At 57.2% G+C, this 17,514-nt stretch overlaps 1 protein-coding gene across 2 annotated transcripts in view; it reads left to right on the top strand.

Moving 5' to 3' along the window:
- The window catches only part of CADM3 (cell adhesion molecule 3), a 126,277-nt gene extending 109,057 nt beyond the window's left edge, over positions 1 to 17,220 (top strand). For both annotated transcript variants that reach the window (XM_030541739.1, XM_030541740.1), the window contains 2 exons: positions 10,372 to 10,497; positions 13,276 to 17,220. In XM_030541739.1, the coding sequence (XP_030397599.1) occupies positions 10,372 to 10,497; positions 13,276 to 13,394 (245 nt within the window). In that variant the 3' untranslated portion in view covers positions 13,395 to 17,220. The remainder of the gene's footprint in view (positions 1 to 10,371; positions 10,498 to 13,275) is intronic.
- The last annotated feature ends 294 nt before the right edge of the window (positions 17,221 to 17,514 follow it).

Genomic DNA, 17,514 nt, shown 5'->3' with positions numbered 1-17,514 from the left:
GAAAGAGAGCAATGGATGGAATAGCTCCTCCCCTCATTATTTTGTCCCCCAATTAGGCCTCATTTCTGACATATCAGTTTTGGCTTATTCACTTTCTTCTCCACATCTCCTGTTTTTAACCGTGTAATTTCAACACAGTCTTTGACTTATATCAGCTTTGCCTTTTTGTCTGGACTAATTCAGCTATTCTGTCTCCCCTGGTACCTTTCCCCATCAGTATCAGAGGGGTAGCCATGTTAGTCTGGATCTGTAAAAGCAGCAAAGAATCCTGTGGCACCTTATAGACTAACAGACGTTTTGGAGCATGAGGTTTCGTGGGTGCATCTGACGAAGTGGGTATTCACCCACGAAAGCTCATGCTCCAAAACGTCTGTTAGTCTATAAGGTGCCACAGGATTCTTTGCTGCTTTTTCCCCATCACTGTGAGTCATTATAGGGTATTGTAACAGCTTATGAACTTCTACAGCCATTTCACAGTTGAGCTCACAATTTGGGTCAATATGTAGGCCCAGTTGTTACACCACCACGCCGCATAGCGATCCAGAAGCAACCCCACATCCACTTCCTGGGCTCCTGCCTGGGGGGACACTCCTGTGTTAAACTGAGAGCCGCACAAAGGCACGCCTGAAAAGCTGCAGTGAAATGCCAAAGAGATGCCTGGAAAATGCTACATTGGGCTGCTAGGCAGGAACTCATCACAGACACAGGCTGAGAGCTTCCAGAACTCGTAACACCCAGGGCTCCTAAGCAGGAGTTAACCGGGCTATACTGCCTGCAGGGCACAGAGCCAGGATGGAGGGAGGCAGGGAGGTGCTTATGGGCAGGGGCATGTGGAGGTTGTCTGTGGCTGACTAAGGGCACTAGAGGGGCAAGTGGAGGCCAAGGGGAAGAGCACCAAGTGAGGGCTCTTTTCCATGGATCCAGACAGGGAGCTCTACTTTCCAGTGTTGTAGTCAGAGCGGGCTGGGGCAATGAGAGGAAGTGAAGGGGCACAGGGAGGAGGAAAAGGTCCCAAGGGGCGAGGGGAAGTGGAGGGGCACAGGGAAGAGGAAAAGGCCCCGGCGGTGAGGGGAAGTGGAGGGGCACAGGGAGGAGGAAAAGGCCCCGGGGGATGAGGGGAAGTGGAGGGGCACAGGGAGGAGGAAAAGGCCCCAGGGGGTGAGGGGAAGTGGAGGGGCACAGGGAAGAGGAAAAGATCCCGGGGGGGAGGGGAAGTGGAGGGGCACAGGGAAGAGGAAAAGGCCCCGGGGGGTGAGGGGAAGCGGAGGGGCACAGGGAAGAGGAAAAGGCCCCGGGGGGGAGGGGAAGTGGAGGGGCACAGGGAAGAGGAAAAGGCCCCGGGGGGTGAGGAGAAGCGGAGGGGCACAGGGAGGAGGAAAAGGTCCCTGGGGGTGAGGGGAAGCGGAGGGGCACAGGGAGGAGGAGAAGGCCCCGGGGGTGAGGGGAAGCGGAGGGGCACAGGGAGGAGGAAAAGGCCCCGGGGGGTGAGGGGAAGTGGAGGGGCACAGGGAGGAGGAAAAGGCCCCGGGGATGAGGGAAAGCGGAGGGGCACAGGGAGGAGGAAAAGGCCCCGGGGGTGAGGGGAAGCGGAGGGGCACAGGGAGGAGGAAAAGGCCCCGGGGGGTGAGGGGAAGCGGAGGGGCACAGGGAAGAGGAAAAGGCCCCGGGGGTGAGGGGAAGTGGAGGGGCACAGGGAGGAGGAAAAGACCCCGGGGATGAGGGAAAGCGGAGGGGCACAGGGAGGAGGAAAAGGCCCCGGGGGTGAGGGGAAGCGGAGGGGCACAGGGAGGAGGAAAAGGCCCCGGGGGGTGAGGGGAAGCGGAGGGGCACAGGGAGGAGGAAAAGGCCCCGGGGATGAGGGAAAGCGGAGGGGCACAGGGAGGAGGAAAAGGCCCCGGGGGTGAGGGGAAGCGGAGGGGCACAGGGAGGAGGAAAAGGCCCCGGGGGGTGAGGGGAAGCGGAGGGGCACAGGGAGGAGGAAAAGTCCCTGGGGATGAAGGGAAGTGAAGGGGCACAGGGAAGAGGAAAAGGCCCCGGGGGGTGAAGGGAAGCGGAGGGGCACAGGGAGGAGGAAAAGGCCCCGGAGGTGAGGGGAAGCGGAGGGGCACAGGGAAGAGGAAAAGGCCCCGGAGGTGAGGGGAAGTGGAGGGGCACAGGGAGGAGGAAAAGGCCCCGGAGGTGAGGGGAAGCGGAGGGGCACAGGGAAGAGGAAAAGGCCCCGGAGGTGAGGGGAAGTGGAGGGGCACAGGGAAGAGGAAAAGGCCCCGGGGGGTGAGGGGAATTGGAGGGGCACAGGGAGGAGGAAAAGGCCCCGGGGGTGAGGGGAAGTGGAGGGACACAGGGAAGAGGAAAAGCCCCCGGGGGGTGAGGGGAAGTGGAGGGGCACAGGGAAGAGGAAAAGGCCCCGGGGGTGAGGGGAAGCGGAGGGGCACAGGGAAGAGGAAAAGCCCCCGGGGGGTGAGGGGAAGCGAAGGGGCACAGGGAAGAGGAAAAGGCCCCGGGGGGTGAGGGGAATTGGAGGGGCACAGGGAGGAGGAAAAGGCCCCGGGGATGAGGGGAAGTGGAGGGGCACAGGGAGGAGGAAAAGGCCCCGGGGGTGAGGGGAAGTGGAGGGACACAGGGAAGAGGAAAAGCCCCCGGGGGGTGAGGGGAAGTGGAGGGGCACAGGGAAGAGGAAAAGGCCTCGGGGGTGAGGGGAAGTGGAGGGGCACAGGGAAGAGGAAAAGGCCCCGGAGGTGAGGGGAAGTGGAGGGGCACAGGGAAGAGGAAAAGGCCCCGGGGGGTGAGGGGAAGTGGAGGGACACAGGGAAGAGGAAAAGGCCCCTGGGATGAGGGGAAGTGGAGGGGCACAGGGAAGAGGAAAAGGCCCCGGGGGGTGAGGGGAAGTGGAGGGGCACAGGGAAGAGAAAAAGGCCCCGGGGGTGAGGGGAAGCGGAGGGGCACAGGGAGGAGGAAAAGGCCCCGGGGGGGGAGGGGAAGTGGAGGGGCACAGGGAAGAGGAAAAGGCCCCGGGGGTGAGGGGAAGTGGAGGGACACAGGGAAGAGGAAAAGGCCCCGGGGGTGAGGGAAGTGGAGGGGCACAGGGAAGAGGAAAAGGCCCTGGGGGTGAGGGGAAGTGGAGGGGCACAGGGAAGAGGAAAAGGCCCCGGGGGGTGAGGGAAGTGGAGGGGCATAGGGAGGAGGAAAAGGCCCCGGGGGGTGAGGGGAAGCGGAGGGGCACAGGGAGGAGGAAAAGGCCCCGGGGGGTGAAGGGAAGCGGAGGGGCACAGGGAAGAGGAAAAGGCCCCGGGGGGTGAGGGGAAGTGGAGGGGCACAGGGAAGAGGAAAACGCCCCGGGGGATGAGGGGAAGTGGAGGGGCACAGGGAAGAGGAAAAGGCACCAGGGGCTGAGGGGAAGTGGAGGGGCACAGGGAAGAGGAAAAGGCCCCGGGGGTGAGGGGAAGCGGAGGGGCACAGGGAGGAGGAAAAGGCCCTGGGGGGTGAGGGGAAGCGGAGGGGCACAGGGAAGAGGAAAAGGCCCCGGGGGAGAGGGGAAGTGGAGGGGCACAGGAAAGAGAAAAAGGCCCCGGGGGTGAGGGGAAGTGGAGGGGCACAGGGAAGAGGAAAAGGCCCCGGGGGTGAGGGGAAGCGGAGGGGCACAGGGAGGAGGAAAAGGCCCTGGGGGGTGAGGGGAAGCGGAGGGGCACAGGGAAGAGGAAAAGGCCCCGGGGGTGAGGGGAAGCGGAGGGGCACAGGGAGGAGGAAAAGGCCCTGGGGGGTGAGGGGAAGTGGAGGGGCACAGGGAAGAGGAAAAGGCACCAGGGGCTGAGGGGAAGTGGAGGGGCACAGGGAAGAGGAAAAGGCCCCGGGGGTGAGGGGAAGCGGAGGGGCACAGGGAGGAGGAAAAGGCCCTGGGGGGTGAGGGGAAGCGGAGGGGCACAGGGAAGAGGAAAAGGCCCCGGGGGAGAGGGGAAGTGGAGGTGCACAGGAAAGAGAAAAAGGCCCCGGGGGTGAGGGGAAGTGGAGGGGCACAGGGAAGAGGAAAAGGCCCCGGGGGAGAGGGGAAGTGGAGGGGCACAGGGAGGAGGAAAAGGCCCCGGAGGTGAGGGGAAGTGGAGGGGCACAGGGAGGAGGAAAAGGCCCCGGGGGGTGAGGGGAAGCGGAGGGGCACAGGGAAGAGGAAAAGGCCCCGGGGGAGAGGGGAAGCGGAGGGGCACAGGGAAGAGGAAAAGGCCCCGGGGTGAGGGGAAGTGGAGGGGTACAGGGAAGAGGAAAAGGCCCCGGAGGTGAGGGGAAGTGGAGGGGCACAGGGAGGAGGAAAAGGCCCCGGGGGTGAGGGGAAGCGGAGGGGCACAGGAAAGAGAAAAAGGCCCCGGGGGTGAGGGGAAGTGGAGGGGCACAGGGAGGAGGAAAAGGCCCCGGAGGTGAGGGGAAGCGGAGGGGCACAGGGAGGAGGAAAAGGCCCCGGGGGGTGAGGGGAAGCGGAGGGGCACAGGAAAGAGAAAAAGGCCCCGGGGGTGAGGGGAAGTGGAGGGGCACAGGGAAGAGGAAAAGTCCCCGGGGATGAGGGGAAGTGGAGGAACACAGGGAAGAGGAAAAGGCCCCGGGGGGTGAGGGAAGTGGAGGGGCACAGGGAAGAGGAAAAGGCCCCGGGGGTGAGGGGAAGTGGAGGGGCACAGGGAAGAGGAAAAGTCCCCGGGGATGAGGGGAAGTGGAGGGACACAGGGAAGAGGAAAAGGCCCCGGGGGGTGAGGGAAGTGGAGGGGCACAGGGAAGAGGTAAAGGCCCCGGGGGAGAGGGGAAGCGGAGGGGCACAGGGAAGAGAAAAAGGCCCCGGGGATGAGGGGAAGCGGAGGGGCACAGGGAGGAGGAAAAGGCCCCGGGGGGTGAGGGGAAGCGGAGGGGCACAGGGAAGAGGAAAAGGCCCCGGGGGGTGAGGGGAAGTGGAGGGGCACAGGGAAGAGGAAAACGCCCCGGGGGTGAGGGGAAGCGGAGGGGCACAGGGAGGAGGAAAAGGCCCCGGGGATGAGGGGAAGTCGAGGGGCACAGGGAGGAGGAAAAGGCCCCGGGGGGTGAGGGGAAGCGGAGGGGCACAGGGAGGAGGAAAAGGCCCCGGGGGGTGAGGGGAAGTGGAGGGGCACAGGGAAGAGAAAAAGGCCCCGGGGGTGAGGGGAAGTGGAGGGGCACAGGGAAGAGGAAAAGGCCCCAGGGGATGAGGGGAAGCGGAGGGGCACAAGGAGGAGGAAAAGGCCTCGGGGGGTGACGGGAAGCAGAGGGACACGGGGAAGAGGAAAAGGCCCCGGGGGGTGAGGGAAGTGAAGGGGCACAGGGAAGAGGAAAAGGGCCCGGGGGGTGAGAGGAAGCGAAGGGGCACAGGGAAGAGGAAAAGGCCCCGGGGGTGAGGGGAAGTGGAGGGGCACAGGGAAGAGAAAAAGGCCCCGGGGGTGAGGGGAAGTGGAGGGGCGCAGGGAAGAAGAAAAGGCCCCTGGTGGCGCAGGGAAGTAAAGGGGCACAGGGAGGAGAAAAGGCTGGTCCGTGTGGATGGTAGAGGAGAGCAAGGGTGGAGGAGGAGTCTTGATGTGGAATTGGCAGTGGATGTGACAGCCACAGAGCGGCAGATGGCTGGGGCTGGCTCGGCTCCCCTGGGAAGGCAAGAGGGAGAAGATGTCAAATAAGAAGGGGCTGAGGCTGGGAGGAGTCTGTAAGGAAGGAGGGGTAGAGCTAAGCAAAGGCTAAGTGTCACTGACATGCTCACCCGTATTGGGTCTCTGCCACACATTGTATAGCTCCCTGCATCAGGCCCTTGTGCTGGCACTGACCAAACACACTCCACTGGGAAAAGCTCTCAATCTGCATCCCAACCTGTGACAGCAGAGGTTGTGGGCTGGGATTGAGGGGTGCTGGCAGAGCAGTGGGGGAGCCACTGCTGGGATAGCAGAGGGCTGTGGGGGATGGGAATCCAGGCCTGCGATAGCCAGGGGCTGCGGGTCAGGATTAAGGAGCACCAGCAGAGCTGTGTGGGGAGGGCCAGGGCTGGGATAGCCATGGGCTGCAGGCAGGACTGGCGCTAGGGGTTTGAGCGCCCTAGGCGGACAGCAATTTCGCCTCCACGCGCGCTGGTCCCGCGGTTCCGGTGGAGCTGCCACAGTGGTGCCTGCGGAGGGTTTGGTGCTCCGTGGCTCCGGTGGAGCTGCCGCAGTGGTGCCTGCGGAGGGTCTGTGCTCCGTGGCTCCAGTGGAGCTGCCGCAGTGGTGCCTGCGAGAGGTCTACCAGAGTCGCACGAGGAGCTGACTGTCCACAGGCACCACTGCGGCAGCTCCAGCGGAGCCGCCTGCCGCCCCCTCCGGCAAAACGGCACCCACCAATTATTCTGGCGCCCTAGGCGATTGCCTAGGCTGCCTAAATGGTAGCGCCGGCCCCGGCTGCAGGTCAGGTTTAAGGAGCACCAGCAGAGCTGTGTGGGGAAGGCCCAGGACTGGAGCAGCTGGGGGCTTCACGTTGGGATTGAGAGGCATTCGCAGAGCTTTGTGGGGAGGGCCCAGGGCTGGGAAAGCCGGGGGCTGCAGGTCAGAATTGAGAGGCACTAGCCGAGCTGTGTGGGGAGGGCCCAGGGCTGGGAAAGCCGGGGGCTGCAGGTCAGAATTGAGAGGCACTAGCCGAGCTGTGTGGGGAGGGCCCAGGGCTGGGAAAGCCGGGGGCTGCTGGTCAGAATTGAGAGGCACTAGCCGAGCTGGGGGGAATGGGAGCCCAGGGCTGGGCTATTGGGCTGTGGCTGTGGGTTGGGAGTGAGGGGCACCTGCAGAGCTGTGAAAGGGGGAACCCAGGGTTGGGATTGCTGGGGGCTGCAGGCCAGTATTGAGGGGCATTGGCAGAGCTGTGTGCGGAGGGCCCATGGCTGGGATAGCAGGGAACTGCAGGTCAGGACTGAGGGGCATTGGCAGAGCTGAATACAGAGGTCTGGGCATTAGGAGGGAGTTGACAGAGACTGCCAGAGATCATTTCCATCTTGGAGTCTCTCACACCATTGTTGTCATCTCTCTGGGTTGATTTGTTTCCCTTTTTTTTGTTGTTCTCCCCAGATTTTTCCCAGCTCCCCACCCCACATGTTCACTCCACTCCAGCCCCTTCGTCAGGCCCTTCCCAGCCCACCACTCATGTTACCATGGCGCCTGCTTCATCCTTCACTCCAGTCACTGTCCAAGGTTCTGTAAGCTCCTTTTCTATTTATGGATTCCCTGCTCCCGTGCCCAGGGGGGAGCGCTGCAGGACACAGGAGGAGAATGGCTGCCAAAGGCTGTGGCTGCAGTGGAGGAATTACTGCCAGCCCCTGGCTAGTACAATCAGGGAATCGTTCCTAGCACCTGGCTTCCTTGTTGGAATGTCCAGGTTCTGCAACCGCCTTGCCAGTTCACACTGCAAAGCCAGAACCCATAGGAGTAAAAGGTCCCATACTGGCAAGGAGGGTTTTGCTAGCAGAAGAGGCCAGTGGCCCATCTAGTGTGACAGCCCACCTCCCTGTTGACCCTTTTAGCCCAATACTGCTCCTGCCCATGGTAACACACACCACTGGTCTCGCTCTGGGTACTGTCTCTGCTGGAACCATTGCCAGAGGCTTCTGAGATTGTGGAAAACCCCCATATGCACCTTCTGGTCCCAGATGGGGAACCATCTATCTCTCCCCTAACACATGAGCCCTTAGCATGTGTATGGTAGCGAGTGCCATTGCTTTCAGGCAGTGACGTGTAATCAATGTGCTAACAATACTAAGCTATTTACTGTAATGCAGTCTTGTGGCAGGAAGTTCTATAGGTTAATCACACATTGCAGAAAGTACCTTTTGTCTGTCTGAAGTGATGCCTTTTCATTTTGAATGCCTCTTGTTCTTGTGTTAAGGGGCTGGATGGCTCAGAGCCCTACTAGCTCCCTGCCCCATTCCTCTATTTATATCCCTCTGCTTTTATTCTTCTCCATTCCAAACTCTCCCCCTTCAGATGCCCTCTCCCTCTCTAAGCATTTCTGTGACCCTTCCCTGGACCTTCCGATTCCTGAGCCAATGCTTTGGGGATGAAGCAACTAAAACTGAATAAAAATTTGCCCCTGCACACCCAGTGCAGCTGGCAGGCACAGACTCCTGACACTGCCCCTGCTCCCGGGTTAGGGTTAGGGTAATGGTAATGTGAACACTAGACATTATCCTCCTCTCCAGAAGCAGACATGAGAAACACCATCACCCCCGGCACAGACATGAGACCCCGTTCTCCCGGCCACCCCAAGCACAGACACATGAAACACTGTCATACATAGGCACAAGGCATTGTCCCCATTCCCCCAGCATGGACACAAGACACCATCACACCCTGCACAGCCATGAGAAACTTCCTCCCCCCAGCACAGATACGAGACACCATCCCCCCAGCATTCTACATGAGACACCATCAGCCCCAGCATGGACACAAGACACCGTTTGCACGGACATGAGACACCATCCTCCCTGACCCCCGCCCTTGTGAGGCGGATGTGTAGTCTTGGTGTGGGGTTAGGGCACTGTGACAAGGGGCCTGGAGGGTGCTCTCTTGTGCCAAATGGCCAAGGCGGGGCCTGGCAGGAGGTCTGAGGTGCTCTAAGGGCACTGCCCCTCAGTCAATGCCTGAGGTTTCCCTCTGAGTCATGAGCACCCTGCACTCCAGGCTGCTGTCCCCTTCAGCCCTGTTCTGCCTTTGCTGACGAGACAGGATGGTTTGAACAGAGGGGCCAGAATGAACTGGGCCAATGTCAACTGCTCCGAGTATAGTCACCCACCTGCCATGGCAGCTTCCAAGGCGAAGCACTCCTGACAGCCAGAGGAGCCAATCGCACAGGCTGTGCTGTTTCAGAGGCAGAGGAGACTGGCAGAGCAGGGCCTGTGGTAGCAATGGAGATAGAGCCCCTGTGCATGCTATGGGCAGAGCCAGGGCTGGGAGTTGTAATTGAGGGGGCATCACAGAGCTGTGCAGGAGCCCAAGACTGGAATAGCTGGGGCTCTGCAGGGCAGGAGAGAGGGATATAAACATGTTGGGGCAAGTCGCTCACTCTGTGGCCAGTGCTAGTTGTTACTCGCTTTCAGAAGTGCTCATTTGTACTCCAGAGCAAGGCATAGATTGGTGGGGGAAGGAGAGGAGATGGGACGGGGTGGGTAGGGATGAGGTGGGCTGAGGCAAGATGGAGATGGGAGGGGATGGATGGACAGAGAAGGAGAGGAGAGGACAAGGATGGGGTGGGGAGGGATGGAATGTACAGGCACTGGGGTAGGCTTTCACCTCTTGCCCAGTCCCAGCTCTCCAGACCCTTTGACCCGCTCTGGCCTCTCCACTCCCCTCCAAGTTTCCTCCTCTTCTGTCTGCACCCAGCCCCACCACACTGGAGCAAGAGCTTTCTCAATTGCAGCTCCACTGTGCATCAATCGCATTTCCCATCTCTGCTGGCAGCTCGTCTCTGCATCCATTGCATTTCCCATCTCCACCGCAGCCCCTCTCTGAATCCATTGCATTTCCCATCTCCACCGCAGCCCCTCTCTGCCTCCATTGCATTTCCCATCTCCACTGGCACCTTCTCTCTGCATCCACTGCATTTCCCATCTCCACCGCAGCCCCTCTCTGAATCCATTGCATTTCCCATCTCCACTGCAGCCCCTCTCTGCCTCCATTGCATTTCCCATCTCTGCTGGCACCTCCTCTCTACATCCATCACATTTCCCATTTCCACTGCAGCCCCTCTCTGCATCCATCACATTTCCCATTTCCACTGCAGCCCTTCTCTGCCTCTGTCACATTTCCCATCTCCACTGCAGCCCTTCTCTGCCTCCATTGCATTTCCCATCTCCACCCCAGCCCTTCTCTGCCTCCATTGCATTTCCCATCTCTGCTGGCACCTCCTCTCTGCATCCATCACATTTCCCATTTCCACTGCAGCCCTTCTCTGCCTCCATTGCATTTCCCATCTCCACTTCAGCCCCTCTCTGCCTCTGTCACATTTCCCATCTCCACTGCAGCCCTTCTCTGCCTCCATTGCATTTCCCATCTCCACTGCAGTCCTTCTCTGCCTCCATCATATTTCCCATCTCTGCTGGCAGCACCTCTTCTCTCTCTGCCTCTGCACTTCTCTCTCCCACTTTTAGGACCTAGCAGCTGGTGAGAAGGACATGGCCATGGGGAAAGCTGTGTGGTGCTGGAATGTGCCCTTACCACCCCAAGGGTCCATATAGGGGCACATGGAGCCAGGCCAGGCACACACATTGCGACCCCCCAGCTCTGGCACTGAGGGAGTCTCTGTACCATGCAGGACTTCAGCAGGGCCTGTAAACACCTCTCTCTCTCTCTCTCTCTCTCTCTCCCCCCTGCACTGCCACATGGATAGATGCCAGCCGGATGTCTTCCCCCTCTAGCACATACCATGCTGTGATCGGTGGAGTGGGCGCAGTCATCGTCTTTCTGCTGCTTAGCCTCCTCATCGTCCTGGCACAGTACCTAATCAGGCACAAAGGTAAGGCCTGGCCACTGCCTACAGCTCAGCTCACAGGATGGCCTCTCAGAGATGGGAGGGAGAAGGCAGCCAAATCTCTCTCACCAATGGCCTTTGACCTATTCCTGCTTCCTCCGTTTACTGCTCTCTGTCCCCAGCTCTTCCAGAGCCTCCTGGGGCTTAGCGCTGCCATGCGGGGCACAAGTGTTTTGCTTTCATGGCCCGGGTGCTGCAGGGGCATGCTGGGCATGGAGCATGCGGAGCTAGAGTTCCAGCCCTGTGAGAAGGAGTCTCCTGTTGCCCCGCAGCACCCCTTGCCTGCCAAACACAGAGAAACAGCGCATTACTTGGAACAGAGGGAGCGGAGACCTGACTGATGTGCTGAGAAACCTCAGCAGCTAAAAGCAGATCAAATTAAATCTGCACAGCACCGCATGGGGATCCCTGGTGGGTCATTCTCCCTCCCTTGGGGCTGGCAGTTTGAGTGTTGTCTCCCACTGACCCCCAAGAGCAGGAGCAAGTCCCACAAGACTATTGTAACCAATCAGCTTCCGCCTGCCTGAGCCCGGGATAGGGAAGGCTTCCAAATCGCATCCCTCCCTTCTCCGTCACTCTCCATCACCTCTCTCTCACCCCGTCTGTCTAGTATCATCATGTCATCGTTTTCTGTTCATTGCTCAAGTACTCATCCACCTAAATATCCTACATCACATTCAGTCTGTTCCTGGTCGCCTAGACACTCGTCCTCCCCTCTCTGACCATCTGCAGAGATTTTTCATTGGCCATATATTATCCATCCATCTGTCCACCTCTACACCATCCATCTGCCATCCACCCTGCCCCAACCAGGCTTTTCTCCCCTCCCTTGACTTTTCATCTGTCCATCAGATATGTGTATAAAACACAGAGGGATGATCAGTCGTGCTGGAACCTGTGGATGTTCATCATATTCATAAATGAGCTGGAAAAGGAGGTGAACAGTGAAGTGGCAAAATTTGCAGATGATATAAAATTACTCAAGATAGTGAAGTCCAAAGCTGACATTGAAGAGTTACAAAGCGAACTTACTAAACTGGGTGACTGGGCAACAAAATGGCAGATTATATTCAGTATTGATAAGTGCAAAGTAACGCACATTAGAAAACATAATTCAAATTATTCATATGAAATGATGGGGTCTACATTAGCTGTTACCACTCAAGAAAGAGATCTTGAAGTCATTATGGATAGTTCTCTGAAATCATCCACTCATTGTGCAGTGGCAGCCAAAAAAGCTCACATATTGTTAGAACCATTAGGAAAGAGAAAGTTAATAAAACATTAAATATGTCACTATATAAATCCATGTTAAACCCACACCTTGAATACTGCATGCAGTTCTGGTCACTCTATCTCAAAAAAAAAAGAATTGGAAAAATTACGAAGATCAACAAAAATGATTTAGCGGTATTAGGAGAGATCTTAGGAGAGAGATGATAGAGATCTATAAATAATGACTGGTGTGGAGAAAGTGAATAGGGAAGCATTATTTACCCCTTCACATAACACAAGAACTAGGAGTCACCCAATGAAATTAATGGGAAACAGGTTTAAAACAAACAGAAGAAAGTAACTCTTCACACAACGCACAATCAACCTGTGGAACTCATTGCCAGGGGATGGTGTGAAGGCCAAAACTATAACTGGGTTCAAAAAAGAGCTAGATACATTCATGGAGGATAGGTCTATCGCTGGCTCTTAGCCAAGATGGTTAGGGATGCAATCCCCTGCTCTGGGTGTCCCTGAGCCTCTGACAGAAGCTAGGACTGGATGACTGGGGAGGGGTCACTCAATAATTACCCTGTTCTGTTCATTCCCTCTGAAGCTTCTGGCACTAGCCACTGTTGGAAGACAGGATACTGGGCTAGCTGGACTGGTCTGACCCAGTGTGGCTGTTATGTGCTTATGACACCAGGCCAGCTTCAGAGATGATGTGTAAGTTGGAAACGGCCACCCCCTCAGCTCCTTTGGAGCTAGGTGAACTCCCAGCTAGTGTAAGGGAGTCAGAGTTGGTACAACTTACATGCCGAGACTTACATATGAGTTCTTTGCTTTCCACTGCTCTACACCCTCTGGCTGTAGCTCCCAGAGCCCCAAGCAGCTGGGGGGTGATGGGCTGGATGCTGCACAGACCCAGAGGCAGCCATGGTCCCTGCCCTGAAGGTCCCACACCCTGCTCAGCTCGTGGCCGATGAGTGAGGGTGCTGGCAGGAGTAAGGTGCCCAGTGAGGGGCTGGGAGGGGGCAGAGATTACTCAGGCTCCCACTGCACCTGGCTTCAGGCTGCATCTGGCTGCAACGCTCTCAGCACAGAGGCCATGAGTACAGCTGGCTGGAAATGATTTTCCAATGCCCTCTTTGCAAAAATGCAGTTTTGGGTGGGAAAATTGAAATGCCAGCAACCTGGCCACTCACCTGCAGGACAGGTGAGATTGACAAGAGCCAGTTCCAGGCAGTTCCCAGCCAGCTGCAAACCTCCGGTTCAGTTCTCCCACAGCAAAATTGTTTCCATTTCTGCCCATGCAAAATGTCAAGGTTTCTGCTTCCCAGTTCACACCCAGGGGAAATATTTTCTGAAACCTTAACATTTTCAGCAGGATGGAAATTCCATTTTCCGGCCAGCACCAGCTGTGAGCCCCAGCCCGGAATCCCCCTTGAGCCCTGCCTGCCACACGGTCCCTCTCCTGGGTGGTGCAGAGAGAGCCCAAGAACCACCTAAACCACTAGGCACATGATGAATGAGAGCCCTCTCCCTGCCCAGGTACCTACCTGACTCACGAGGCCAAGGGATCAGACGATGCCCCGGATGCTGACACTGCCATCATCAATGCGGAGGGAGGCCAGGCCAGCGGCGATGACAAAAAGGAATATTTCATCTAGGGGTGCAGAGTGGAGAGAAGAGAAATGGAGCCAACGAACCCAGATGGAAATGGAAACCGGACCACAAACCCCACTCAACCCAACAGATTTTCTCTCGTGCCCTGGATGGATGGACGAACAGAGGGATGGCGGGACAGAGATCAGAGAGTGACCGGCTTGAACCATGATGCTTCTTCTCGAACTTGTATAAAACGTTATTACTAAAAACATTGAAAGCCCCACCCCTGTTCGCTTGCTTGTACCTTCATACCCACGACCGACACTCGCACTAAACACAGAGACGAGCCAGTGAGTGAGTGACACTTTCCTTCTTTCCTTTGGCCCCTTTGCTTTGGTTTTATGGATGCTCTTTGCTTTGGTTCCTTGGGTTGGAATGTCGGGTGAGGTCAATGTTGCGCTTTCCGTTGCTTCTCTCCATTTTTGGTTCCTTTTACATCCAAGGATAAAATCAGCCCTCATGGTGGCTGCCTGCTGCCATGGGCCTGGGCAGCCTGGGATGCCCTTTCTGTTCCTTATGTTTCCCATCCAAAAACCGGGGCCACAAATCCATTGTGTTCCCCCATCCTTGGCTCCTGCATGGTGCTCTGAGCCAGACCCACAGGAATGACCCTGGGCTGAGGATGGGAGGCGGTGACATGTGGTCTTTCTCTGTCCCACAGCAGCAAACAAGCCATGAGAGCCCAGGGGAATGTCCAGTGAGAGCAAGGAGACGGGGAGCCACCCAGCCCGGCTCCTCTCCAGAGGGATGTGCCCTCCCCACAGCAAGGTGGGAAGGGAGACAGTGTCACTGTCTCAGAGAGCCTGGCACACCCAGCCTGCTGGGGCCCTGCACTGATTTTATCCTTGGAGGTTGTGTCTGACAATGTTCATTTGGGAGGAGAACTGTCCTGTGTGATACATGTACAAAGGGGAGCCAGCTGCCTGGGTGGGAGTCGCTCATAGGCTCCAGTCCCCACTGATGCCCATGGAGAGAGATTCAAATGCTGCAAAGTGACTGGCAGTGCTCGTGCATGGTTCCAAGAAAGGCTGTAAAGTGTCAGATTGGAGCCATGACAATAACCTATCTGTTGAGATGCTCAGTGCAAGGAAACCATCTTTGTGTATCTTCCCTGTGCCAGGGAGTGATGGGCAGAGCGAGGCCCTGGCGAGCCAGGTGACGGGTGAGAGTGTCCTGGGCCTCCATGCTGCTGTCATGCCTTTCCTGCTCTCTGACCGGTCGACCTGCTCCAGCGCCAAGGCCCAGGGAGCATTTGGAGATAGAAACCTTGCTATGATCACAGGTGACTTGGCCAAGGGGCGTCTTTCTTCTAGGTCACAAATAGCTGAGCAGCCTCATTCCCACAAACCAAACCACCCAGAATCTGAACCATTACAGAACCTGAGCGGCTGCACCAGACAGGGCGCTGGCAACTCCAGCTAGGGCCAGGGGAGGGAATGAGCTTCGTGGCAGACTAGCCAGGATCCAGCTCAGCAGCCTGGGAAGTGTGCTCAGGGGCTGAGCTGCACGTGCTCGGGGACAGAGCGAAGTTTGCTCATCAGACATCTCAGCTTTGGGAACAGTAAATTCAGCCAGGGAGCTCCCTCCCCAGGCTAGAGCCCGTGAGCAGCGTCTCAAGCCGCAGGGCTGTTACCTGTTCCCCACTCTCCAGAGTCATAGCCCTGCTCCCTCTGGAGCCCACATAGCCCTCACCTGCTGTCTCCCCCTTCAAAGAGCACACACCATTCCCCACTGAAGAGCCCCAAGCTAGCCCTTAAGATGGGCTCAGCCAGACAGCCTGGGAAGTGGGTGAGGGGCTCAGCTAGAGCAGACAGACTATGGGCTGGGGAGGCTCAGCTATTACAGCCATGCTGGGGGTTCCTCTGATTCCCCTCTTGGGTGTCCACTGTTATCAATGCCCAGGATTTTATCAAGTCTCCTGAGATCTGGTGTTTTTTCTCAAAGACCCAACTCCTGGAGTCATGTGAATATCTGAGCCTCTCAGCCTTCATTTTTAAAAAGTACATTTCTAGCCCTGCTGGTTGGAGAGAAAAGCTGGAAAACATGACAGGAGTGTGGCCTAAAGGCTGTAGTATGAGTAGGCGAATCCCCTGCCCCCACCTCCAAATTTAGAATTTTTGAAACTCTCAGTTCTTCAGCCAGTCTCAGGATGTTGCAGAGCCTGACTCACTGCTTTTGAGCATACGAGGCTGGGTCTTGGCCTCTGCAATGCAGGAGCAGCATGGCATCTGCCAGCTGAGTGCATGAGATGGTGATTAGGTCATCAGAGAGCCACCCAGCACATTATGTCTGTCTGTTTGCAGGGGCTGCTGTAATTCTCACTGGTGAGAGGCTGGGGGAAAGGACTGCAGGGACTGGTGGTGGCTGCTGCTCCTTCCAACAGTGGCACGACAGCAAGTGCTAGCAGAGGGGCCTGACCCGGGGCGAGGCTGTGTGGGCAGCAGAGACTGGACACAAGTGCTGACTGAGGCCGTCTCACCCCTGGGGAGCAGGGAACTAAGACCAGGACCCCAACCCGCAGCACCCAACATACAGGCTTCAACAAATGAATGAAAGGCTTCTCTTCCCTGTGACAGACACTAGCCAGGCCCACCCCACTCACACAGAGCCAGTGCTCTGTGTGCCGCTCCCCTTGGCTTGATTGAACGCTGGCCTCGCAAGCCGGGCTGAGTCCCAGAGCCAGGCCTCAGGCTGTGATAGCTCCATGCACTGCTGGGAACAGGCACAATTACGGTGTAACTCACCCCACCCTACAGAGCTAGGCCTTGGCTCCTGGTCCTTCAGGTGCCAAACCTGGGCCTCTGCCATGGGCCCCAGCAGCATCTGTCCTCTGCATAGGGTGCAGCCCCATGAGGCCTCATCATGCATGCAGCCACCCAGTCTGCATGGCACAGGCCAAGCACTCCAGAGGCCTTGAAGACTCTCTAAGCCCTCTTGTGGTAGCCAGATAGGGTCTTTGCTAAATGCCTCCCTAGGCCCCTGGAATGTGACTGAGCCTCCATGTGCTTTGCTGGGGTTCCCTGTTCTCCTCTGGGGCCCTGACGGGCCTGGGCTCCACTGAGACCCTAACAGGCCTGGGCTTCCTGTGGTTAAGATGGGCCTTGGGAAAGTAACAAAGGGCACTTGGCAGCAGGCAGCCATGGCTCTGTGTAAGCAGTGTCCTTCCCAGGAGGTGTGTGTGTGAAATGAGGCATCCCCATGTGTAAGGCATGATCCCCGTCTCCTGCCCAGGGGGTTTATACAGGTCCCACCCCTCTAGTGCATGGCTGTTATAGAATGTTCCATGCCCTGTAAATATGGGACTAGCATTTTCCAAGCCTCTGAGGCATGGGACCAAGTAGAGACCTAGCTGTGGGTGTGGCAAGGAAAAGGGAAGCCCACATGTCTAGTGGGAAAATCTAAACTTCCCCTCATGCTGGGTGTGTGAGAGGCAGGAGATACAGCCTTCTAGAGGTTGTGAGACTGATGAGACAGACAAGGTCTTGAGTATGTGGGAGCTCCAGGATCCATCACCATTGCAGTGGGAGTTAGGGAATTAACCATGTCCCAAGGGAGTGCAAGTGACAGGATTCAGCATGTCTTGTGGGAGTGATAGGATAAACCATGTCTCGGGTTTGTAGGAGTTATGGGATACACCATGCCTAAAGTGTGTAGGACTGATGGAATACACTGTGTTGTGAGTGTGTAGGAGTGATGGGATACACTGTGTCTTGTGTGTGTAGGAATGGTGTCTCGAGTATTGGGGATAGCCATCTTAGTCTGTATCCACAAAACCAACAAGGAGTCCAGTAGCACCTTAAAGGCTAACAGATTTATTTGGGCACAAGCTTTCATGGGTAAAAAAATACTTCTTCAGAGGCATGGAGTGAAATGCTTGTATTTGTAATTTTCACTCCATGCATCTGAAGAAATGGGGTTTTTTTATACCGTGTTTTGCGTATGAGGGAGTGACCAGATACACCTGTTCTGTGTATTAGTGGAGGGAGTTCTGGGTTCAGCCAGGTTAAGGTTTTTACAAATCTGGCATGCTGTTATGACATTAAACGGTCATTTGTGGTTTGAGGTTTTGCATCAAGTTGGGGCTTGTGATTCCATGTAACAAGCACCATTAATAAAACCACT

Source organism: Gopherus evgoodei, chromosome 24 (genome assembly GCF_007399415.2).
Source record: "Gopherus evgoodei ecotype Sinaloan lineage chromosome 24, rGopEvg1_v1.p, whole genome shotgun sequence".
Taxonomy (NCBI): Eukaryota; Metazoa; Chordata; order Testudines; family Testudinidae; genus Gopherus; species Gopherus evgoodei.
Note: the sequence above shows the minus strand (reverse complement) of the source record. Positions and strands in the feature narration are given on the sequence as shown.